The 20,837-nt window shown below is 40.6% G+C and overlaps 1 protein-coding gene across 2 annotated transcripts in view; it reads left to right on the top strand.

Annotated features, from left to right (window-relative positions):
• nrp1 (neuropilin 1) overlaps positions 1 to 20,837 on the top strand; it is a 169,164-nt gene that overhangs the window by 85,649 nt on the left and 62,678 nt on the right. For both annotated transcript variants that reach the window (XM_003221986.4, XM_003221987.4), the window contains exon 6: positions 1,376 to 1,542. In XM_003221986.4, coding sequence (XP_003222034.1) covers positions 1,376 to 1,542 — 167 coding nt within the window. The remainder of the gene's footprint in view (positions 1 to 1,375; positions 1,543 to 20,837) is intronic.

Below are 20,837 nucleotides of genomic sequence, written 5' to 3'. Positions count from 1 at the left end.
AGAATTAGAGTCTTCTTCCATTATTATCTTTAAAAAAATGGAAAGGAGGTGGCTATTAGGTAGGATCACCATTATCTGACCATTGCAATAATAAAAATGCATCACTTTTAATTTATTAATTTATTAAAAGTTAATAAATCATTTGATTCCCCCACCCTGCCAAAAGAACTGGATCTCACAAATCCAACTAAATCTGGAAATAATACTTGTATATGAAATGCTCATATCCAACATAATGTCATGTAGATAGAGCATAATAGAACTTTGATAGGAAAGCCGTTTAAAGATCCTTTTTATGCAGGCCCTCAGCTAGGGGTCACAGTGGCGCAATGGGTTAAATCCTTGTGCTGGCTGAACTGCTGACCTGAAGGTTGGCAGTTTGAATCCGTGAGACAGAGTGAGCTCCTGTCTGTCAGCTATAGCTTCCCATGCGGGGACATGAGAGAAGCCTCCCAGTAGGATGGTAACACATCTGGGCATCCCCTGGGTAGTATCTTTGTAGAAGACGGATGATTCTCTCACACCAGAAGCAACTTGCAGTATATTCTCTATTTGTGTCTGACACGATTTTAAAAAGACCTTCCACTTTCAGTTGGTGCTGGAAAATTGATCTTTTAATATGGTGTTCTGTACTGTGCTTTGGGTGTGTTTTAACCATTTGAAATGTTTTCATCAGATTATTTAGATTTTTTTAAAAAGTTTGTGTTATTCATTGTTTCACCTGTATTTTTTATTTATTCTAAGCCATTTTTGGGTCCCATGCTAGGAGAAAGGCAAGATTAGTGAGAAATGACTTGAAGTCACACAAGATATCATTTTTACACAAAGTGCAATGTTTTTGCATGAATGTAATGTTCACATCAGAGTCTCAAAATTACGAGAGAAGAATCAGATTATACTGAGATTCTTGTAATCTTATCCAGTAGGGAGAAAGCTATTGGCAGTTTTCATGTTTGTGAAAAACGAAAATAAATTAGTGTCTTTGTTCTTTTATCTTGAAATGAAAATTATATATCGGTTGTGTTGAAAACTGCCAACATCTCAGGAGTCGAGAGCAATCCCACATTAAAAATAAATACTCATTTTTAGCATTATCAAAATATGAACTGGTTTAATTTTTATATCTGATTATTCTGACATTACAATATAAATGCCACTATGTTGCATGCTTCCAAAACACAGTATCAGAATTAGACCAAAACCTGCCAGCAATAAACAATTTGACTTCATTGAATTCATGCAATAATGAGCTAGTAATGTTAGTGCCATTATTTGTCAGTGTCTTCAGTTGCCAATGGGCTGCAGCCATTGCTTTTTGTTATAGTTGTCCTTCACTTTGGAAAGTTTGTGCTACTGAACACCTTGTTACTTTCAGATTTCCAGTGCGCCGAACCACTCGGGATGGAGTCTGGTGAAATTCATTCTGACCAAATCAGTGCCTCTTCCCAGTATAGCACCAACTGGTCTTCTGAAAGGTCCCGATTAAATTACCCTGAAAATGGATGGACACCTGGAGAAGACTCCAGCAGAGAATGGATACAGGTACAAAAAAACTGTCAACCCATACTAATAAAACTTGCAACTCTGTCAGGGGGACATAAAAAAGGAAAAACTGAGATGGTGCCTTGTGAAAGAAATACACTGGGATACATCAGTAAAAATATGTCTGCATAATAGAGATGGCACTGCACCTGAACACCCTTTGTTAGGTACATATTCTCCATAGTGTTGGGCCTATTTCCAGATGGGGGGTTGCTTATGTGTGCGTGTCAAGATTTATGCTGGTGCTTCCTGCCAAGTCTTCTGGGTACAAATAACAGAGATTTTGCTTTAGTGGGAAAAGTCAATATTAGTTTAACAGACACTTAAGGTGAAACAATGTGCTAAACAGCCTCTCCTAGCTTTCAGTTGAATGTTACTCAAGTGCTAGTAAGATTTTTTACTTTTAAAGGCCAAAATCTTACACAAGGTTTAACAAAGAGAAGGATTAGTATATTGGCCTTAGTCTATAGTACCAGTAAAGGAAAATAGCATGCCAGTACAGTTCTGTTGTTTTTCCATCTGCCCAAGTAATAGCAAACATGTTCTTACTGCCCTTAGACATGCAACCAGTTGTGCAATCAATTCAGCCAACTGTTTCCAATACCAGTTACACAAATGGAAAATGTGTTGTATTCCCACTTATGTACATAGTCTGGAACTAGATTGCACAGTGGCACCATGAGATGTTGGCCATTGTTTTTCGTACATGAGAACTTGTACCCATAAATCAAACACTGACATAGCATGTGACCAGAGGGCATAAGAAAGAGGAAATTGTGGTTGGCTTTGTAAGTTTAAAATAAATTTTAAAATAAAATCTGAAATGCAGGAGTATAGAACCCAGTGTACAGAGAGGGGAACTTAAGAGCCAAATAACTATAAAAAGCATTTAGTTTGTAAGTGTGTACCTTTTGTGCAACAACATTTTCAATGCCACTTGTCAGGAAGATGCAGAAAATGGATTATTAAAATTGTCACATGCATATCACAGGAAGTGTTAATTGATGGTCATCCTCTGAATCACATTTTGCATGCAACCTTTTGGACAAAATAAAATATGCTCTGGTCATATGCACACAATTCAAAAATTGTAATTAAAACTGTACATTGTATTAGTGTGTGAATTTTCTAAATTGTATTCTCCAAAGAACAGTTCTTTGGTACTATGTCTGAATATTTTCTCTATGCACTTTCTACATTCCCTGGTTTTCATAATCAAGAAGGCTAGGTGGAGACATGATGGCCATATATAAATATGTGAGGGAAAGTCAAAGGAAGAAGGGAGCAAGATTGTTTTCTGCTGCCCTGGAGACTAGGATGCCATACAATGGCTTCAAACTACAGGAAAGGAGATTCCACCCGAACATTAAGAAGAACTTCCGAACTGTGAGAGCTGTTCAGCAGGGAAACTCTCTGCCCCGGACTGTGGTGGAGGCTCCTTGTTTGAGGATTTTAAACAGAGGCTGGATGGTCATCTATTGGGGGTGCACTGAATGCAATTTTCCTGCTTTTTGGCAGAGAGTTGGACTGGATGGCCCACAAGGTCTCTTCCAACTCTATGATTCTAAGATTTCTGATGTAGTGTCGGACAGCTTTAGACTTTTAAAAGAGATTGGAGTGGTGATCCAGTATGTCAGTGATGGAACAGAAAATATCACTGGCATATTTAACTATTGTGCATGCAATAATGGAAACTTGCAATCTGCTTTGCCCAGTGGAACTGAATATCATGCTTGTGATATTACTGTGGTTCTCGTTGTCCCTACCTAATAGAGGAAGCAAGCAAGAGCAAGGCAAGGACCCAATACTAAATTTTTAGCAATTCTTTTAAAATGTTTAATCTGCAATATTATAAACCAGTTGCACAGTAGAAGGTTGGACTAGAACGTTCCCCTCTGACCTGACAAGTCATTTTCAGCTATGCAGTGGACCTTGTGCTGCTGCAGTAACTTTTTTGGATTCAAGTCTATGCCTTCATGATCCCCGTTCATTCCAGATCACTGAAATACAGTGGGCCCACCATAACCACGGGCTATGTAACTATACATTCAACCCAACATGGATGTGTGTGTGTGTGTGTGTGTATGTATATATATCTCAGAAAGTCTTGCCACAGTTCTTGGATTCACAGTTGTGGGTTTTGAGGAAAACAGACTGCATAAGCAGCAGCCCTTTTGGGAAACTGCTGAAGTTTCTTAATCAACGTTGTCACTATTTACTATGAGGGGACTTGAGGGTCTGTGGTATTTTCATCTGTGTGGGATCCAGGAACCAAAGCCCCATGGATATAACAACCCCGCTGTATAGCATTTTGTCATGGTTGAGAAAAGCAACGAGCAGGAAACAGATCTCTTCCTCAGTAGGTTTGTGTTTTCGTGGCACTGATGTGGTCAAAAGTAAAACTATCTCCCCAATTTTTCTATTATGTATGGTTACATTAAAATTATCAGTGTGAATACTGCACACCTGGACTAAATTAATACCCTTAAATGGTTAGGATGTATTTTTAACTGTCTGATGAGAATTCAAAGACTTATGTATAATAAATAACATAACATTTTCCCTATGCTGTTTAATTAGAAACTTCATTTTTTCCCCTTAAGTTGAGATTTAAATGCAGCTGATGATAGTAGGAATCAAGAGAGAAATGTTCATTTTTGTTGGATTATTAATGCGGCATTAAAAGCTTGCAGTAGTTCTAACTAGCTGGGGCATTCTTTGCACTTTTATTGTTTTCCATAGGAAATATCTAACTGACATATAAGAATAATGCATCATTAGCCGTCGATAAGAGCGTTCACATCAGCATTTCCTGTGAGAGTTGCTGTCTGCAAGAAAGCTTAAAAACATGTTGAGTGGCAATCAGCAAGGGGAAGAAAGTCAGGGGAAATCTTTCATTCCTGATCCTTTGGTAAACATTGGGACTCTCAAGTGTCCTGCTTATGAGCCTCAACACATCCCGAGCTTCTGAAAACCAGTTAATTGTAAATGATAATTTTAATCACACTTCAGTACGACAAACAGAAATCAGTTGATTCTTAATCTCCAAGGATAAAAAGTAGGAAAATCTGGTAAACCTTAACTCTAGATGCTGGATTTAATCACTGCCACTTATAGCCACAAAGGGCTAAGAAACATAAAAAAAATCATTCTGTATCTTTTATAGCCCCATTCTTTTCAAAAGAAAATTTATGTTCTGCTCATATTGACTAATGCATATGTTAGTAAAGAAAAATATCTCTCAAATTGTAATTTGTATGTGTTCACTACTAAGTAGATATTTAAATATAGTAAAATTCTAATGAAAACAGATTTTTAAAAGAAAGAGTATTTCCAGAAGAGGTGATAAGAAGTAATAATATGGATGCCAAATGGTGTGAAACATGAACTAAATGCATTTCGAGTGTAGCATTATCATGACATAGAACAAACAAAATGTATCAAGCTACTGATTAAGAGTATTGTACAAAAGAGGGTATTTCAGAATCAGCTATTAATTTTGGCATGTCACCTTTGTAGATTCAATCCTGTTAAATATGAGTAATGTGAACAACTGTCGACCTTCCACAAAAGTTTTTTTGCAGATTTGATTATTCAAAGATTCAATTAATTTGTGCAATCTATGAATCTCTATAGGAGGCATGGGCAAACCTTAAGCGGCTGAGGGGGAAAAGGAAAGGGCCTGAGGCTGTTAGGAATTGTGGAAGTTGGAGTCCAAAATATCTGGAGGGCCGAAGTTTGCATACCTGATCTAAATCCTCTAGCATGACTCTGTGGTACACTTCCAGTAGACCTAGAGATTCCTAGAGAGACTATTTCTATACTTCTCTAGACATTCATTGGTCCTCCAGTACAATTCTATGGTCACAATGTAACAAAGGTTAACCATATACTTATGCTAGGAGACCTAGAGATTCCTAAAAAAGTGTTCTCTCTTATCTTTAAAAATAGGATTCTTTACTCGCTTTTTTCAATTTCATGTGAATCCTGCACCAACTCCAACAAATGTATAATTCTCAAGTTTGTGCGTGATTAAAGATGAAACAAATATGCACTAAAGTACCTGACACCTTGAATCCTTAGATAACAAAATTTATGTATGTTTATTCATCCCTATATATTATTCTTAATGAAAAACATGGGGGGAAAGAAGGGAGAAAATATGCATGAGACTGGCATGTTAGCAGAAGTATAAACCTACATTTAGCAAGATACATGATGGGCCCCACATTTCAGGAACGTGACATTGGACATAAATAGGGATCTCTGTTTAAATCACTCATATGTGTTAAGAAAGATTAATTCTTGGTGAGCACAATTGAAGGAGCTCATCTAATTGAAGGAAAAGATTAGTCTGTTCTCCCCAAAGACTAAATCTGCAACACAACAAACTTCAAGTAATTGAAGTCTAATTTACAGCCAGAGAACGGTAAAATTTCCATCAGCTTTGAATCGCAAAAAAATCAGTATAGGATAACAATCCAAACATATCAACTGTGTTTTAAAAGACACTTGTCAACAGGATGCTATGTATGCACAGAAAAATTGGCACCAGTCTCTGGCTGTCAGTAATATGTAGTCAGGATGAATACCCAAATCTGTGTTCATGAACATTTCAGCAAATACCTCCAGAGATGTCCCTATCTTTCAGAAGGCTTGTGAGATACATTGTCAAAAGTAGGTAAAGTTGTTGGATGTAATCCAAGCTTTGAAATGTTGCTCTTTTGGTCTGAAACCCTATTCCCACCACCATAGCAGTTCTAGTATTTGGTAGCCACATTGCTTCACTGCAAAATATCCAAAAGACATTCCATTTGGGACAAAATCCAAAGGGAGCTTTAATTGCTTCTTTATCTTCACCAAGACCTGGTAGATTTCATATTCTGCTAGTGTTTAGGTTCCTTTTTAAGGCAAAGTCGCATTATTATGAGGACCCCCCCCCAAAAAAAAACCCTTTAATTTAATCAAGTGTAAGGAACTGCAGTTCAAGTGTATGTCTAACTGCCCCTCATTACCATACCCTTTCATGGGAAAAACAATATCATGTTTCCATTTCTGCAATCTAAACAACAAACATGCTAATAGGTATCAATTACCAACAGTTCTAGCTCTCAAAACCAGTAAGAAGGCCAACACAAGGGTTCCACATCTGGTTTTAGTGAAATCTGTTCCTGTCTGTGGTATTTAAAAACTAAGGAACTCCTGTTATTGTACAATTGGGAATCCTAAGGGAGTAAAATGTTAATCAAATCCATAACATGTAAGGATTTTATGATTGGGGTTTCAGTACTACATTCCTGTTAAACGGATGGCAGATTTTTTTTTCCTGGCAGCAGTAATTGTATTTTTTACAGAGTACATTTAGTGCACATATTTTAGACCAACAGTTACATTTAAGCAGCACAAATGAAGCCACTACATTTATATAACTTTTATGTCATGGTTTAGAAGCCCTTGAACCAAGCCTATGTGTTTGTAAACATAGTTCATACCATACGTTTCTTGTTTTTTGGACTGATGTATTGCTGATTTTTGTTCATTCTTAGCCAGAGGTTTTCACCGTGCCACTGTTCTTGTTGTGAATAAGAAGGGAGTTGGAGGAAGAGAAATATCATAAGCATAGGATGTTAAACTTTAGAATTTATAATTATATGGCTGCAATGAGTTTGCATACAGTTATGCAACTGACAAGTGGCCATGGTAAATAGGCTCCATATAAAAGGACAGAAAACCCAGGCCTGTTACCAGATTGTTAGAGATGCATGAAATCAACCTTTTTGTTTTATGTTGTTGTAAGTCAAAATGTTTATTGCAATTTCTTTCTGTGCTTTTCATAGTATATACAAATCATCACATGTCCTACGAATTTCCAGTATAATTGCTAGCTAGGCAGCTTATTTGTTTGTTTATGACTCGACCTTCAAATAAAATGTTTCCAGGGCTGCTTACTTAAGGTTCAAGAAAAACAATCAACATGTTCAAATATAGTAAAACAACTATTTACTTAGGCAGAAACAAAGCAGATCTTTGTTACTGTTAAATACAATTCTAGGCTGTGTCAAAAGGAGTATAGTTCTGAGATCAAAGGAAGTCATAATACTCTGTTCAGCGTTGGTCAGACCTCACCTGGAACACTGTCCATTTTTGGGCGTCACAATTCAAGAGGGATATTGAGAAGCTGGAATGTGTCCAGAGAAGGACAACCAAAATAGTGAAAGATCTGGAAGCCAAGCCCCTGGAAAGAGGAGATCACTTAGCTTCTAAGATCAGATGAGATCTGGTGTCTTTAAGTAAGGAAAGTAAGAAGCACTGCCACAACCCATTTTGAAAGAAGAATACAAAAGTAATGAGCATGAGCACTAGCACAAAACATCTATTTCATTTATTTAAGAATTGTGCAGTGCATATTGAGAACAGCAAGGAATGCTGCGTATTAGAAGCTAATCTTGGAACCTAATAGATCATTTCCCTTTTTGAGGAGGGTTTTTGTCAGCTTTTAAGTGGAAATAAACCATGACATCTATGCAGAGCTGCATCTGTTGTCAGCAGCAGCAGCAGCAAAAACACTTTTTTCAAGTGGTGTTAATATTGACATGCATGTAGGTCCAGATTGTCTTATCCGTGCTGCCAAAATCCTACAAATAAATAGGACTTCCAATGCTTTTAAAAGATTCCAGGCTTGGGTTTGGCAAGTCTCCAGAGCAAAGCATTTCTTCAGCTGTGAGAAACTTAACAAGACCTATTAGCATCTTTTTCCTATGTGCATTGAGCTAAGGATTTTCTGACCATATGCTCTTGGGACCTCATCACATGGAGGCTCTTAAGCTGGGGGACAGTGGGCAAATGGCAGAGAAAGAGATTTGACTGAAAAGATTAGGGAGAACTTCCTGAGAGTAAGAGCTGTTGGAGAGTGGCATAGACTGCCTTGGAGTGTGATGGAGGCTTTTCAGCAGAGACTTTCTATTAGGAGGGCTTTCATTGTGCCATTTTGCATCACAGGGAATTGTATTAGATGGTCCTTAGGGGTCTCTTCCAGTTCTAGGATTATATTTCAGGTGTAGGCAACATGGGATCTAATGGATACACTGTTCCCCAGCTTAAGAACCTGTATCCATTAGATCCCATGTTGCCTACACCTGAAATATAATCCTAGAACTGGAAGAGACCCCCAAGGACCATCACATGGAGGTTCTTAAGCTGGGGGATAGTGGGCAAATGGCAGAGAAAGAGATTTGACTGAAAAGATTAGGGAGAACTTCCTGAGAGTAAGAGCTCCTGGAGAGTGGCATAGACTGCCTTGGAGTGTGATGGAGGCTTTTCAGCAGAGACTTTCTATTAGGAGTGCTTTCATTGTGCCATCTTGCATCGCAGGGAATTGTATTAGATGGTCCTTGGGGGTCTCTTCCAGTTCTAGGATTATATTTCAGGTGTAGGCAACATGGGATCTAATGGATACATGTTTCATCTCCCGTCCATCATCTCATCCTGATGAAGGCTAATCCTGCCTCCGAAAGAGAAGCAGAAGAGGAAGAAAGGACAGGGAGGGGGCTTGGGGAGAATCCCCTCCCTCCTGGCCCGCCCACCCCACTTCAACCCATCATGGGGCCCCCAAGTTAGAAAGTTTGCTCATGTCTGGGGTAGAGCCAGTCTTAGCAATGAAAACCTAAAGAGACCCTTAAGTGAGCTCTCACACACCATGCCCGCATTGCTTAGTTCCCCTTTGCTCTTTAAAACTACAGTGAGATAGGGCAGCACGTATCTGCTTTGCTGCATTGAGCTCTGGTGACCAATCACCTTTCAGAAGGCTCTTTGGCAGCTTCATGAATTACCTTTTAATATTAAAATATCTTCTTAGCTTTTTTTAATCATAGGTCAGATATTTGATACTTCGGTGGAATCAAGATGAGGAAGAACCTAATTTCCCGTTCTTGTTGCTTTTCAAAACCCTACTGGAGATAACAGTTTAGGTGATATTAATTCCTCCAACAGCTTCCATTGATTAAAACATCAATAATGCTTACATTTCTGTCTCTTGCACAAATATTATTGATTGTGTGTAAAGCATTTATTGGTATAGAGTACTTCCTCAAAATAAAGGATGCCCCCAAATAGAGCTTCCTTCCTTTTCCATTCAAATTATCGAGCAATCCATGTTGCTTTAATATTTATAGCTTTATAACTACAGTGGGGAGTGGGGCTGATAAACATTGCTGCAAAAGGGATTTATTCAAACAGCAGGTCTGAAAATAATTGCAGTTTATCATATGGCATCCAACATCTGTACTGCTGTCTGTTTCTATGGCAAGCGCACTAGCACACACACACATTTTCCAATATGGCTGGCACACAACATGTCCTGTTTCCCAATAAGTTTACACTTCTTTTATTCAGGTGTTTAGGTTGGCTTCACTGAGGGAACTTACCTAAATGCATCACATCAGAGCCTAAAGGGATATTCAATGCAATGCAAAGCCTGCTCTGCCTGTTTTTGCTTGCTTTCCCCCGACCCACTCCACGTTGGAGGAGAAGTTCACTCCATATATGAATGCATTTTACAACAACTGCTTGGGATAAGATGAAACCTATAAATCCGAGTGGCTTTTAAGTCTTCCCTGGCTTTGAAAGGTTGCCTGAAAGCAGAAGTTCACAGTCCTCTTTGTCAGCCTTACTCATCGTTAGGGAGTGCACTGACATGAAAGCCAGGTTACTGTCAATTCATTTCCTCTCTGCACCTTCTCCCCCCACCCCTTAACAAACCCACTTTCATGAACACAAGTTATCTATTCAGTTCGTGTCATTTCACATTTCACAGAACCACTCCAGAAAATTATAACAAGCAGCACAGACTGTTCAGTTGAGAAGGAAAGAGCATAATGCTGGTTTTATATCTTTGTTTTGTGCATGAGGGGAGAAAAAGAAAGAAGGAAAGACTACGATAGATAAGGAGGTTTATTTTCTAGGCATTGTTGAGAAGAAAGACTCGATCCTGCTTTGTTTCAGTTAAAACAATTTTTCTGTTTAGCTGAGATTTTCTGCTCTAATGTGCATTGGACCTCCAGTATCCAGTAACAGTTTGTTCCCATCATCTTCTATATTACCTTTTTAACTGCAATGCTAGGAACCCCTACATTAGGGCTGAAGTTCTCAATATGTGCTTCCCTATATGTCTAGGAACACTTAGGCATGTACAACCTTATCCATGTTTGCTTAGAAGTAAGTCATAGAATCATAGAATCATAGAATCATAGAATAGTAGAGTTGGAAGAGACCACATGGGCCATCTAGTCCAACCCCCTGCTAAGAAGCAGGAAATCGCATTCAAAGCACCCCCGACAGATGGCCATCCAGCCTCTGCTTAAAAGCCTCCAAGGAAGGAGCCTCCACCACGGCCCCGGGGAGAGAGTTCCACTGTCGAACAGCTCTCACAGTGAGGAAGTTCTTCCTGATGTTCAGGTGGAATCTCCTTTCCTGTAGTTTGAAGCCATTGTTCCATGTCCTAGTCTGCAGGGCAGCAGAAAACAAGCTTGCTCCCTCTTCCCTATGACTTCCCTTCACATATTTGTACATGGCTATCATGTCTCCTCTCAGCCTTCTCTTCTGCAGGCTAAACATGCCCAGCTCTTTAAGCCGCTCCTCATAGGGCTTGTTCTCCAGACCCTTAATCATTTTAGTCGCCCTCCTCTGGACGCTTTCCAGCTTGTCAACATCTCCCTTCAACTGTGGTGCCCAAAATTGGACACAGTATTCCAGGTGTGGTCTGACCAAGGCAGAATAGAGGGGGAGCATAACTTCCCTGGATCTAGACGCTATTCCCCTATTGATGCAGGCCAGAATCCCATTGGCTTTTTTAGCAGCCGCATCACATTGTTGGCTCATGTTTAACTTGTTGTCCACGAGGACTCCAAGGTCTTTTTCGCACACACTGCTGTCAAGCCAGGCGTCCCCCATTCTGTATCTTTGATTTCCATTTTTTCTGCCAAAGTGAAGTATCTTGCATTTGTCCCTGTTGAACTTCATTTTGTTAGTTTTGGCCCATCTCTCTAGTCTGTCAAGATCGTTTTGAATTCTGCTCCTGTCTTCTGGAGTGTTAGCTATCCCTCCCAGTTTTGTGTCGTCTGCAAACTTGATGATCGTGCCTTCTAACCCTTCGTCTAAGTCATTAATAAAGATGTTGAACAGAACCGGGCCCAGGACGGAGCCCTGCGGCACTCCACTTGTCACTTCTTTCCATGATGAAGACGACGCATTGGTGAGCACCCTTTGGGTTCGTTCACTTAGCCAATTACAGATCCACCTAACCGTACTTTTGTCTAGCCCACATTTTACTAGTTTGTTTGCCAGAAGGTCGTGGGGGACTTTGTCAAAGGCCTTACTGAAATCCAGGTACGCTACATCCACAGCATTCCCTGTATCGACCCAACTCGTAACTCTATCGAAAAAAGAGATCAGATTAGTCTGGCATGACTTGTTTTTGGTAAATCCGTGTTGACTATTAGCAATGACCGCATTTGTTTCTAAGTGTTCGCAGACCACTTCCTTAATGATCTTTTCCAGAATTTTGCCTGGTATTGATGTGAGGCTGACCGGACGGTAATTGTTTGGGTCGTTCTTTTTTCCCTTCTTGAAGATAGGGACCACATTCGCCCTCCTCCAATCTGCTGGGACTTCTCCCGTTCTCCAAGAACTCTCGAAGATAATTGCCAGTGGTTCTGAAATAACTTCCGCTAGTTCCTTCAGTACTCTTGGGTGTAGCTGATCTCGCCCTGGGGACTTGAATTCATTTAGAGAGGCCAAGTGTTCCTGGACAACTTGTTTCCCTATTTGGGGTTGGATTTCCCCCAATCCTTCGTCCATTCCGTGTTGCTGAGGTTGAAGATGGCTTTCTTTTTCTGAGAAGACCGTGGCAAAGAAGGCATTAAGTAGTTCTGCCTTTTCCCTGTCCCCTGTCGCCATCACCCCATCTTCTCCTTGCAATGGCCCTATCGCCTCCTTTTTCTACCAACGTAAGCAAAAAAGCCTTTTTTGTTGTTTTTTATGTCCCTGGCAAGCCTGAGCTCATTTTGCGCTTTAGCCTTGCGAACCTTTTCCCTACAGGTGTTGGCTATACGTTTGAATTCTTCTTTGGTGATTTCTCCCCTTTTCCACTTCTTGTGCATGTCACTTTTGAGCTTTAGCTCAGTTAGAAGTTCTTTGGACATCCATTCTGGCTTCTTTGCACTTGTCTTATTTTTCTTCTTTGTTGGCACTGTTTGCATTTGCGCCTTGAGTATTTCACTTTTGAAAAACTCCCATCCATCCTTAACTCCCTTGTTTTTTAATATCGGCGTCCATGGAATGCCGCTCAGTAATTCCTTCATTTTTTGGAAGTCAGCTCTCTTAAAGTCCAGAATGCGTGTTTGACTTGTCTTAGTTTCAGCATTCCTTTGTATTGCAGGAGCACATGGTCACTTGCCCCTAGGGATCCAACCACTTCAACTGTATTGATCAGGTCTTCCACATTTGTTAAGATTAGATCAAGAGTTGCTGATCCCCTTGTTGCCTCTTCTACCTTCTGGACCATAAAATTATCTGCAAGGCAAGTGAGGAATTTGTTGGACTTTGTACTCTTGGCTGAGTTTGTTTTCCAGCAGATATCGGGATAATTGAAATCGCCCATGACTACTATATCTCTTCTTTGTGCCTGTTTGGTCAGCTGTTGACAGAAGGCTTCATCAAGTCCTTCATCCTGACTCGGAGGTCTGTAGTAGACACCCACGACAAGATCTTTTTGAGTCCCGGTTCCCTTGATTCTTATCCAGATGTTTTCAAGCTGGTTTCCCGGATTACAGTCTTGCATTTCTTCTGCAACGTAACTGTTTTTGACATATAAAGCTACTCCCCCTCCTCTCCCCTTTGTTCTATTTCTGTGAAAGAGGTTATAGCCCTCAATGGTTAAATTCCAGTGATGGGAGTCATCCCACCAGGTTTCAGTGATGCCTATGACATCGTATGTGTGGTGCTGTGCTAGGAGTTGGAGTTCGTCTTGCTTATTTCCCATGCTCTGAGCATTAGTGTAAAGACATGTAAGCCCCTGTGACCTCCCCTCGAACTGTTTATTTGGGATTATTGTGCTCTCTGTACTTGGTCCTTGCTGTGTTTGTGCAGCCCTCCGTTTAGCCTTTCGGCGGTTCCCTGTGGTCGTGGGTAATATAGTGTTCGCCAGGCTGTTGTTCCCCTCCCCCAGTGGATCTAGTTTAAAGTGCGCCTGATGAGGTTTGTGAGTCTGTGTGCAAAAAGATGTTTTCCTACTTGTGTGAGATGCACCCCATCGCTTGCCAGTAGTCCATCCTCTTGGAAGAGTAGACCATGGTCAAGGAAGCCAAAATGCTCCTCTTGACACCATTTTCTGAGCCAGTTATTGACCTGTACTATTTTTCCGGCCCTTGTAGAGCCGTGTCCTACAACAGGGAGGAGGGATGAAAAGATCACATGTACATTATACAGTTTTAGCTTTGTTCCCAGAGCTCGAAAATCATTTGTGAGCTTTTGAAAAGTATGCCTAGCGGTGTCATTGGTACCTACATGAATCAACATAAGGTGAGGAGGGTGATGGGGCTTTAGGAGCCTGCTGAGCCTCTGAGTGATATGGTGTATTTTTGCCCCCGGGAGGCAGCATGTTTCTCGAGCCATCCCATCCGGTCTGGAAATGATGGCTTCCGTTCCTCTAAGGAGGGAGTCACCTACTACCAAGACCTGTTTCCTTTGACGATTGACAGGGTCCCTTTTGTGCAAGACAGTGTGTATGTCCCCTGAAGAGTGTTCCTGTTGAAGTGAATCATGTAGGTGTAAAGTGTTGTCCTCCTCCTCAACATCCCCAGTGCATTCATCAATGACAATCCATTGAGATACATCCGAGAGCCCATTACTCTCCCAAGGATGTTCCTGTTGCTCCTGGTCTATGATTGGGGATGGAGCATTTGCATGATTACATAAGTGTGACTGTGGTGATGCACTGTCCCCGTCAGGGCTATCCCCTGCGCATTGATCCAGGGTGGTCCACTGAGTGGTATCTAAGAAACTGTGGTCCTCCACAAGATGTGTTTCCTGATTGTATGTTAATGATGTAAGAATTTCAAATCTGTTGTGTAAATGCAGCTGAGCAGAGGAGTTCTGCGGAGGCTGCCTGGTCCTGCGTCTCCTTCTATGGGTGACCTCCTTCCAAACCTGAGGGTTGTCTACCTTTGAGTTGATCTCCCCATAAGGTTCCTGATCATGGTCTTGGTGGTGTTGGTGTGATGCAGGCTGCTGATCTACAGCAGCGTGTTGTGCAGTGTCCAAGAAGAGCTCGAGTGCCTGAATGTCCTTAAGGGTCTTAATACGGTGCTCGAGCTGTTGGATCCTCTGCTCCATCAGAGTCATCTGTTTGCATTTGGAGCAGATGTAGTTGTCTAGTTTTTGTGTGAAAAAGCGGAACATGCCACAGCTGGTGCATGTGATGGGAATGTTTTGCTTTTGTTGCATCTCTTGGTGAGCGTGGTGGCCAAGTGGGATCTTTGTACAGTTAAGTAATATGCACGCAAACTGCAACAAACCACCTCTTTGTGTATTTGTTTATGTTAAGTCTCGTTGTATTCAGTTGACCTTATACAGTAGAGTCTCACTTATCCAAGATAAACGGGCCAGCAGAACGTTGGATAAGCGAATATGTTGGATAATAAGGAGAGATTAAGAAAAAGCCTATTAAACATCAAAATAGGTTATGATTTTACAAATTAAGCACCACAACATCATGTTATATAACAAATTTGACAGAAAAAGTAGTTCATTACACATTAATGCTATGTAGTAATTACTGTATTTACGAATTTAGCACCAAAATATCATGATATATTGAAAACATTGACTACAAAAATGTGTTGGATAATCCAGAATGTTGGATAAGTGAGTGTTGGATAAGTGAGACTCTACTGTATCTTGGCCCAAATCCTCTCCTTTGCATGGATTTAGGTAGACTCATGGAATCAAAAATAAGACCAATAAGCATTGATTCCTTCTGCCAACCTAGCAGTTCAAAAACATGCAAATGTGAGTAGATCAATAGGTACCGCTCCGGCGGAAAGGTAACAGCACTCCATGCAGTCATGCCAGCCACATGACCTTGGAGGTGTCTACGGACAACACCAGCTCTTCGGCTTAGAAATGGAGATAAGCACCAACCCCAAGAGTCGGACACGACTAGACTTAATGTCAGGGGAAAATCTTTACCTTTACCTAAGCATTGACTCACCATTTTAGTAACTGATTTGGTGGATTTACTTTGCTTGACAAGATCCAAGATCTATATGTGTAATTATATTATTTGTTTCAAATATCTATCACCTGACAATTGATATCTGAAGTTGGATCTTAATTGATTTTCCAACTAGGAGATGCATGGGCTCTTGATGGAGGATATAAAAGGTTTCATCCCTCCTCATGTAAAAATGAATACACACACCTGCCTTAAATGGTATCTGTGGAAATAGGAAATATATCCTAACATTGAAATAAGCCAATGACATGATTGTCACAACTATAGTTGCCTTGAAGTTGTCCAGCATCTACTCAATATAATGTATATGAAAATAGAATTATAGAGCCCTTCCCAACGTTACAATTCTATGAATTCAAAGAGCACAACTTTTTCCAACTTGACATTAGAGCAGGTGTGGGCAAACTTCGGCCCTCCTGATGTTTGGGACTTCAATTCCCACAATTCCTCACCTTTTAGGCCCTTTCCCCCTCAGCCACTTGAGTTGAAGTACAAAACACCCGGAGGGCTGAAGTTTGCCCTTGCCTGTATTAGAGTGATAGGAAAATCTTCTGTGGCTATTGTTAAAGTAATAGAAACCCAGGTAGTCTTCATTTCTGCATGTCAGAAATCAGAATATTGGCAGCCTTGGCAAGATCTGCTGGTTGCTAATTAGTGTTTTCACCATTAGGACCCAAATGATAAAAGGGGAAAGGCGGATTCACAGCCTGAAACCTAGGCATTGTTTAGTGCCAAAGACACTAGCTCTGGAAAAGTGATAGCAGGTCAGATGTATGAAAAGAAGAGGGTGCAAGGAGGCTGTCAGGAAACAAGAAAACACTGATAGTGCAACATCTGCTACTGTGCAGATTTAATTACAGAGCAGCTTGCCATCACATTTAGGCTCCACTTTTGTATTTCTCCCCAGACTTGTTTCCACATCTGTACTATGAAAGAAAGGAGGAGAGTTCGGAGGCCATCTGGGTCTTATTCCGACCTCAGCACATCCCATTAAGTCTCTTACTCTCTGTTCATACACTGTCCATATCCATGTGTTTTCCAGCTTTCCTTTATTCCTTCCTTGAACTTTGCCCTCTTTATTGCACTCTCGTACTGGTAGGGCATAGCAGGTCAAATGATCTTTGCTTCATTGAGTCAATAACCTATTCTTTCAAAGCCAATTCATGCCATCGTCCTGCCTCTGTAAACTCATATTTTTTTGAATTTTCATTGTTGTTGTTAATGTTACTTCCTGCCGTCAATAGAGACAGGACTAAGAAACAATTCATTTTATAAGCCTTGAAATGATTTTCTTTTCCTTTACTTTAAAATGCATTCTAGAAGGTCTCATTTGTGCCTACACATCTGTCTGACAAACAACAGTTTCCAGCAGCTTTAAAAAAAAAGCCAGCTTTGATTAAACAAACTGAAGCCCATCTCTTGTGTCTATTAGAAGGAAGTCCAGGCTTCAATTCAGACTGGATGTTTAAAGTTAACATCTGACAAGCAGCTGGTACCTATGTAGTCTGTTGTTTTTCTTCTGTGTGGCCTCCTGTGCCGAATCCACCAGATCAAATTTATTCTTTGTGTAGTACAACCAGTGCTGTTCACCAGATGATACACATCCGCCCATTGAGTGATTAATTCACAAGCTGTAGCTCAAGTCCACATGAAATTTTCAGATCCATATGACATTTTTACTGAGATCATATCAGTTCCGCCAGAATCAACAGGCATTGTCTGGCCAATCTAAGAGAAAAGGTTAAGAAATTGAATTCTTGAGTGACTAGAAGTGTTCTGCCTTGTTCTGGTGGAACAAGGAAACATCTCTAGATTTCACTATCTAGCTTTTCTGAACATATTGAAACTATTCTTAGTAGCAACCCAGTGTGAATATCAAGTTTATTCATTTATTTATCACATTGCTGTGCAGCTCTTCCTTCAGAGCAGTTCGCATATGGTTTCTAGGCCATCACCCATCCAGATAGCTTGCATAGCAACACAGCTCACTTCATTAATAGAACTGCATCTTTTGTTTTAGAACATACTCTGATTTTAAAACATTCATAGTAGGAAAAAAACATAAGACAAGTGTTTGCCTGGAAGGACAGACTTCTTGCTTACTCTGGGATCAGAACAATACTCTAAGATCTCATGGCCATGCCTGTTGAGATTCCATGTCCTGCAGGAGAAATAGTTTTCCATCTGAGTTGCTTTGAGTTTTCCAGACTGTATGGCCATGTTCCAAAAGCATTCTCTCCTGACATTTTGCCCACATCCTCTATGCGTGCCTGACATAGATGGGGGCAAAATGTCAGGAGATAATGCTTCTGGAACATGGCCATACAATCTGGAAAACTCACAGCAACCCAGTGATTCCGGCCATGAAAACCTTTGACAACACGGTCTTTCATCTCTTTAAGTTTTCTGCAGCACAAACAATCACAGCTGTTTACATCTGATGCAATAGGATCCTCCGGTGGAGTAGTGGGTTAAAGCCTTGTGACTTGAAGGTTGGGTTGCTGACCTGAAGGCTGCCAGTTTCGAATCCCACCCGAGGAGAGTGCGGATGAGCTCCCTCTATCAGCTCCAGCTCCATGCGGGGACATGAGAGAAGCCTCCCACAAGGATGGTAAAAACATCAAAAACATCCGGGCGTCCCCTGGGCAACGTCCTTGCAGACGGCCAATTCTCTCACTCCAGAAGCAACTCAAGTTGCTCCTGACACGAAAAAAAAAATCTGATGCAATCAATACAGATATGGGGAGGAGCAACTGGTGGATATGTGGTGGAGATGCGGTTTCCATTGAATACGTTTTTCAGTTCAGTCCTTGGCTTCTCCTGCTCAAATGATGTCTAGTAGTAGAATTAGGGGGAAAAATCTCAGTTGGCTTATAATGTGTTCAGATATCAAACTACTAATCTGTGCTGAACTGAACAAACCAACATCTAGATCCTATTGTTTGTCCTTTTTTATGTCAGGAGCAACTTGAGAAACTGCAAGTCACTTCTGGTGTGAGAGAATTGGTTTTACCATCCTGTGGGAGGCTTCTTTCATGTCCCTGCATGGGAAGCTGGAGCTGACAAACGGGAGCTCACTCCACTCCCCGGATTTGAACCTCCAATCTTTCAGGCAGCAGTCCTGCTGGCACAAGGGTTTAACCCATTGTGCCACCGGGGGCTCCTTATTGTTTGTCCTGACTGGTGCAGACCCATTAAATCTGTGAGATTTACCTATGTGTTGACTTAGCATTCAACAGCTGATGGAGTGGGTAAATCTAGTTGGGACAAACCAACAAGATGCCAGCCCAGGAGTGCCATGCATATCCCTACTTCTTGTACGTGCTTAAGGTATATAATAACACAACAGAAATGAACATGACAACAATTGAGAAAGCAGTAGTTCCTGCCAGCCATCGATGCCTTTTTTGTAACCATAAGTTATGCTTGTTTGTTATGAAAGTGATGGGCAGAAAAGATGTAAATGGCAATACTTCCTATGAGAAAATGAACAGAGAGACCTGGAAACACTTGTTGGCAGTTTCTAAGGCTTTTTAAACTCCCTCTTCAGAGAGTACATTTCTGCAGGAATACAGTTCAGCAGGAGACTTTCACAGTCCCATGGTCTCTGAACTCCATTCCAGACAGGTTTTATCCAGGCTGTACAAAATACTTGTCTGCATTCCAAATGGCAGGATTAAGCTACGGTTTGAAATTAAATCTAAATCACAAAAAAGTATTCAAAAATGTTAATTAAAAGTATTACATTTCTGAATAATTTATGGCTTAACAAGGGTTTCTAAGAACTTTAGCCTGAGGGAAGGGAGGGGAGCCTGTTCACATTTCTTTCTTTTGTTGACCCAGCGATTGTGAAATGTCCTAGGTGTACATTTGCAAGCTAATGTAGTGCCAAAGCAAAGCTTTTGGCTTCAGAGAAGTAATATTTTACAATAAGCTGTGGTCCTTGTAGAGGGAAAGCAATCTTTTCCTAAGATGCCAGGAGTTAATCAGCCTCTGTTCTTGCTGCAGAAAACTTTCCAATTACATAAGAAGGTGATTGCTTTAGATTGCCGCACTCGCAGTCTTTGTCATAGGAATGTATTATTCCTTCGTGCCCAGGTTTTAAGATTTTGCCAAGCAGGAGGTAAACTAGGGAAAGGGATATATTCTCAGATTCTTCTAAAAATAATATCTCCTGAGGCCTGTCTGCAGATGGACTACCGCTTAATCGTATATTTCTCCATTGCTTACATGGCCAGTGAAATCAAGCCATAAAGCACATTTAGTGAGTTTCAGTGGGATGTATTGTATTCTACGTTGCTTCTCAACCAAATATTTTTCCAAAGGCTAAGACTAAAAATACCACACAGAACTAATGTATACCAGCAGTACTGTCTTCTCCCAGGATAGGAATAGCATTTGTTTTCTCTTTCACATTTAATTTTTATAGTTTTCATGCTGGAACAGTTTGGTATGCTGAATTTCTGGAATTGTCTCAAGCTAGTGTATGAACCTGCTGTACTGTCTCCCCTTACTAGAGTATTGCTTGCCAATTTTTACAGCTACGGCAGATTTTACTGTGCAAAAACAGAACCAGATGGAATGCCAGTTCAAAGAACATGTCAGAATTAAATATTTCTCTTTTAATTAGTTGCTTCTGATTTATGCAAAAAAATTAACATAAGAGTAGGAGAATGTGCCATGAATCCAGATGTGACACAGCCCACACACGCATTCTCTTTTCCCTGTCAAAAAGATAGTCGATTTCCCTTATAATTTTAGGAGGTGACAAGGCTTAGGAGCATACCAATGACAAGTGACAAAGGTCCTTTCTGTATTTCATCTGCAGTGAAATTTTCAATTACAAAACCATTTTCATGTGAAAATAAGTCTTCCTTTTGTTGTTATCTATCATCCCTGTTCTAGCGCATAGAGTGTTCACAACAACCCAATGAAACAGACCATTATTATTTCCATTTTTCAGAAGGGGCTGAGAAGAAATGAATGGGACAAAGCAACACACCAG

The sequence above is a fragment of the Anolis carolinensis genome, chromosome 6 (assembly GCF_035594765.1).
Source record: "Anolis carolinensis isolate JA03-04 chromosome 6, rAnoCar3.1.pri, whole genome shotgun sequence".
Classification (NCBI taxonomy): Eukaryota; Metazoa; Chordata; class Lepidosauria; order Squamata; family Dactyloidae; genus Anolis; species Anolis carolinensis.
This window is presented reverse-complemented; position numbering and strand designations above follow the sequence as displayed.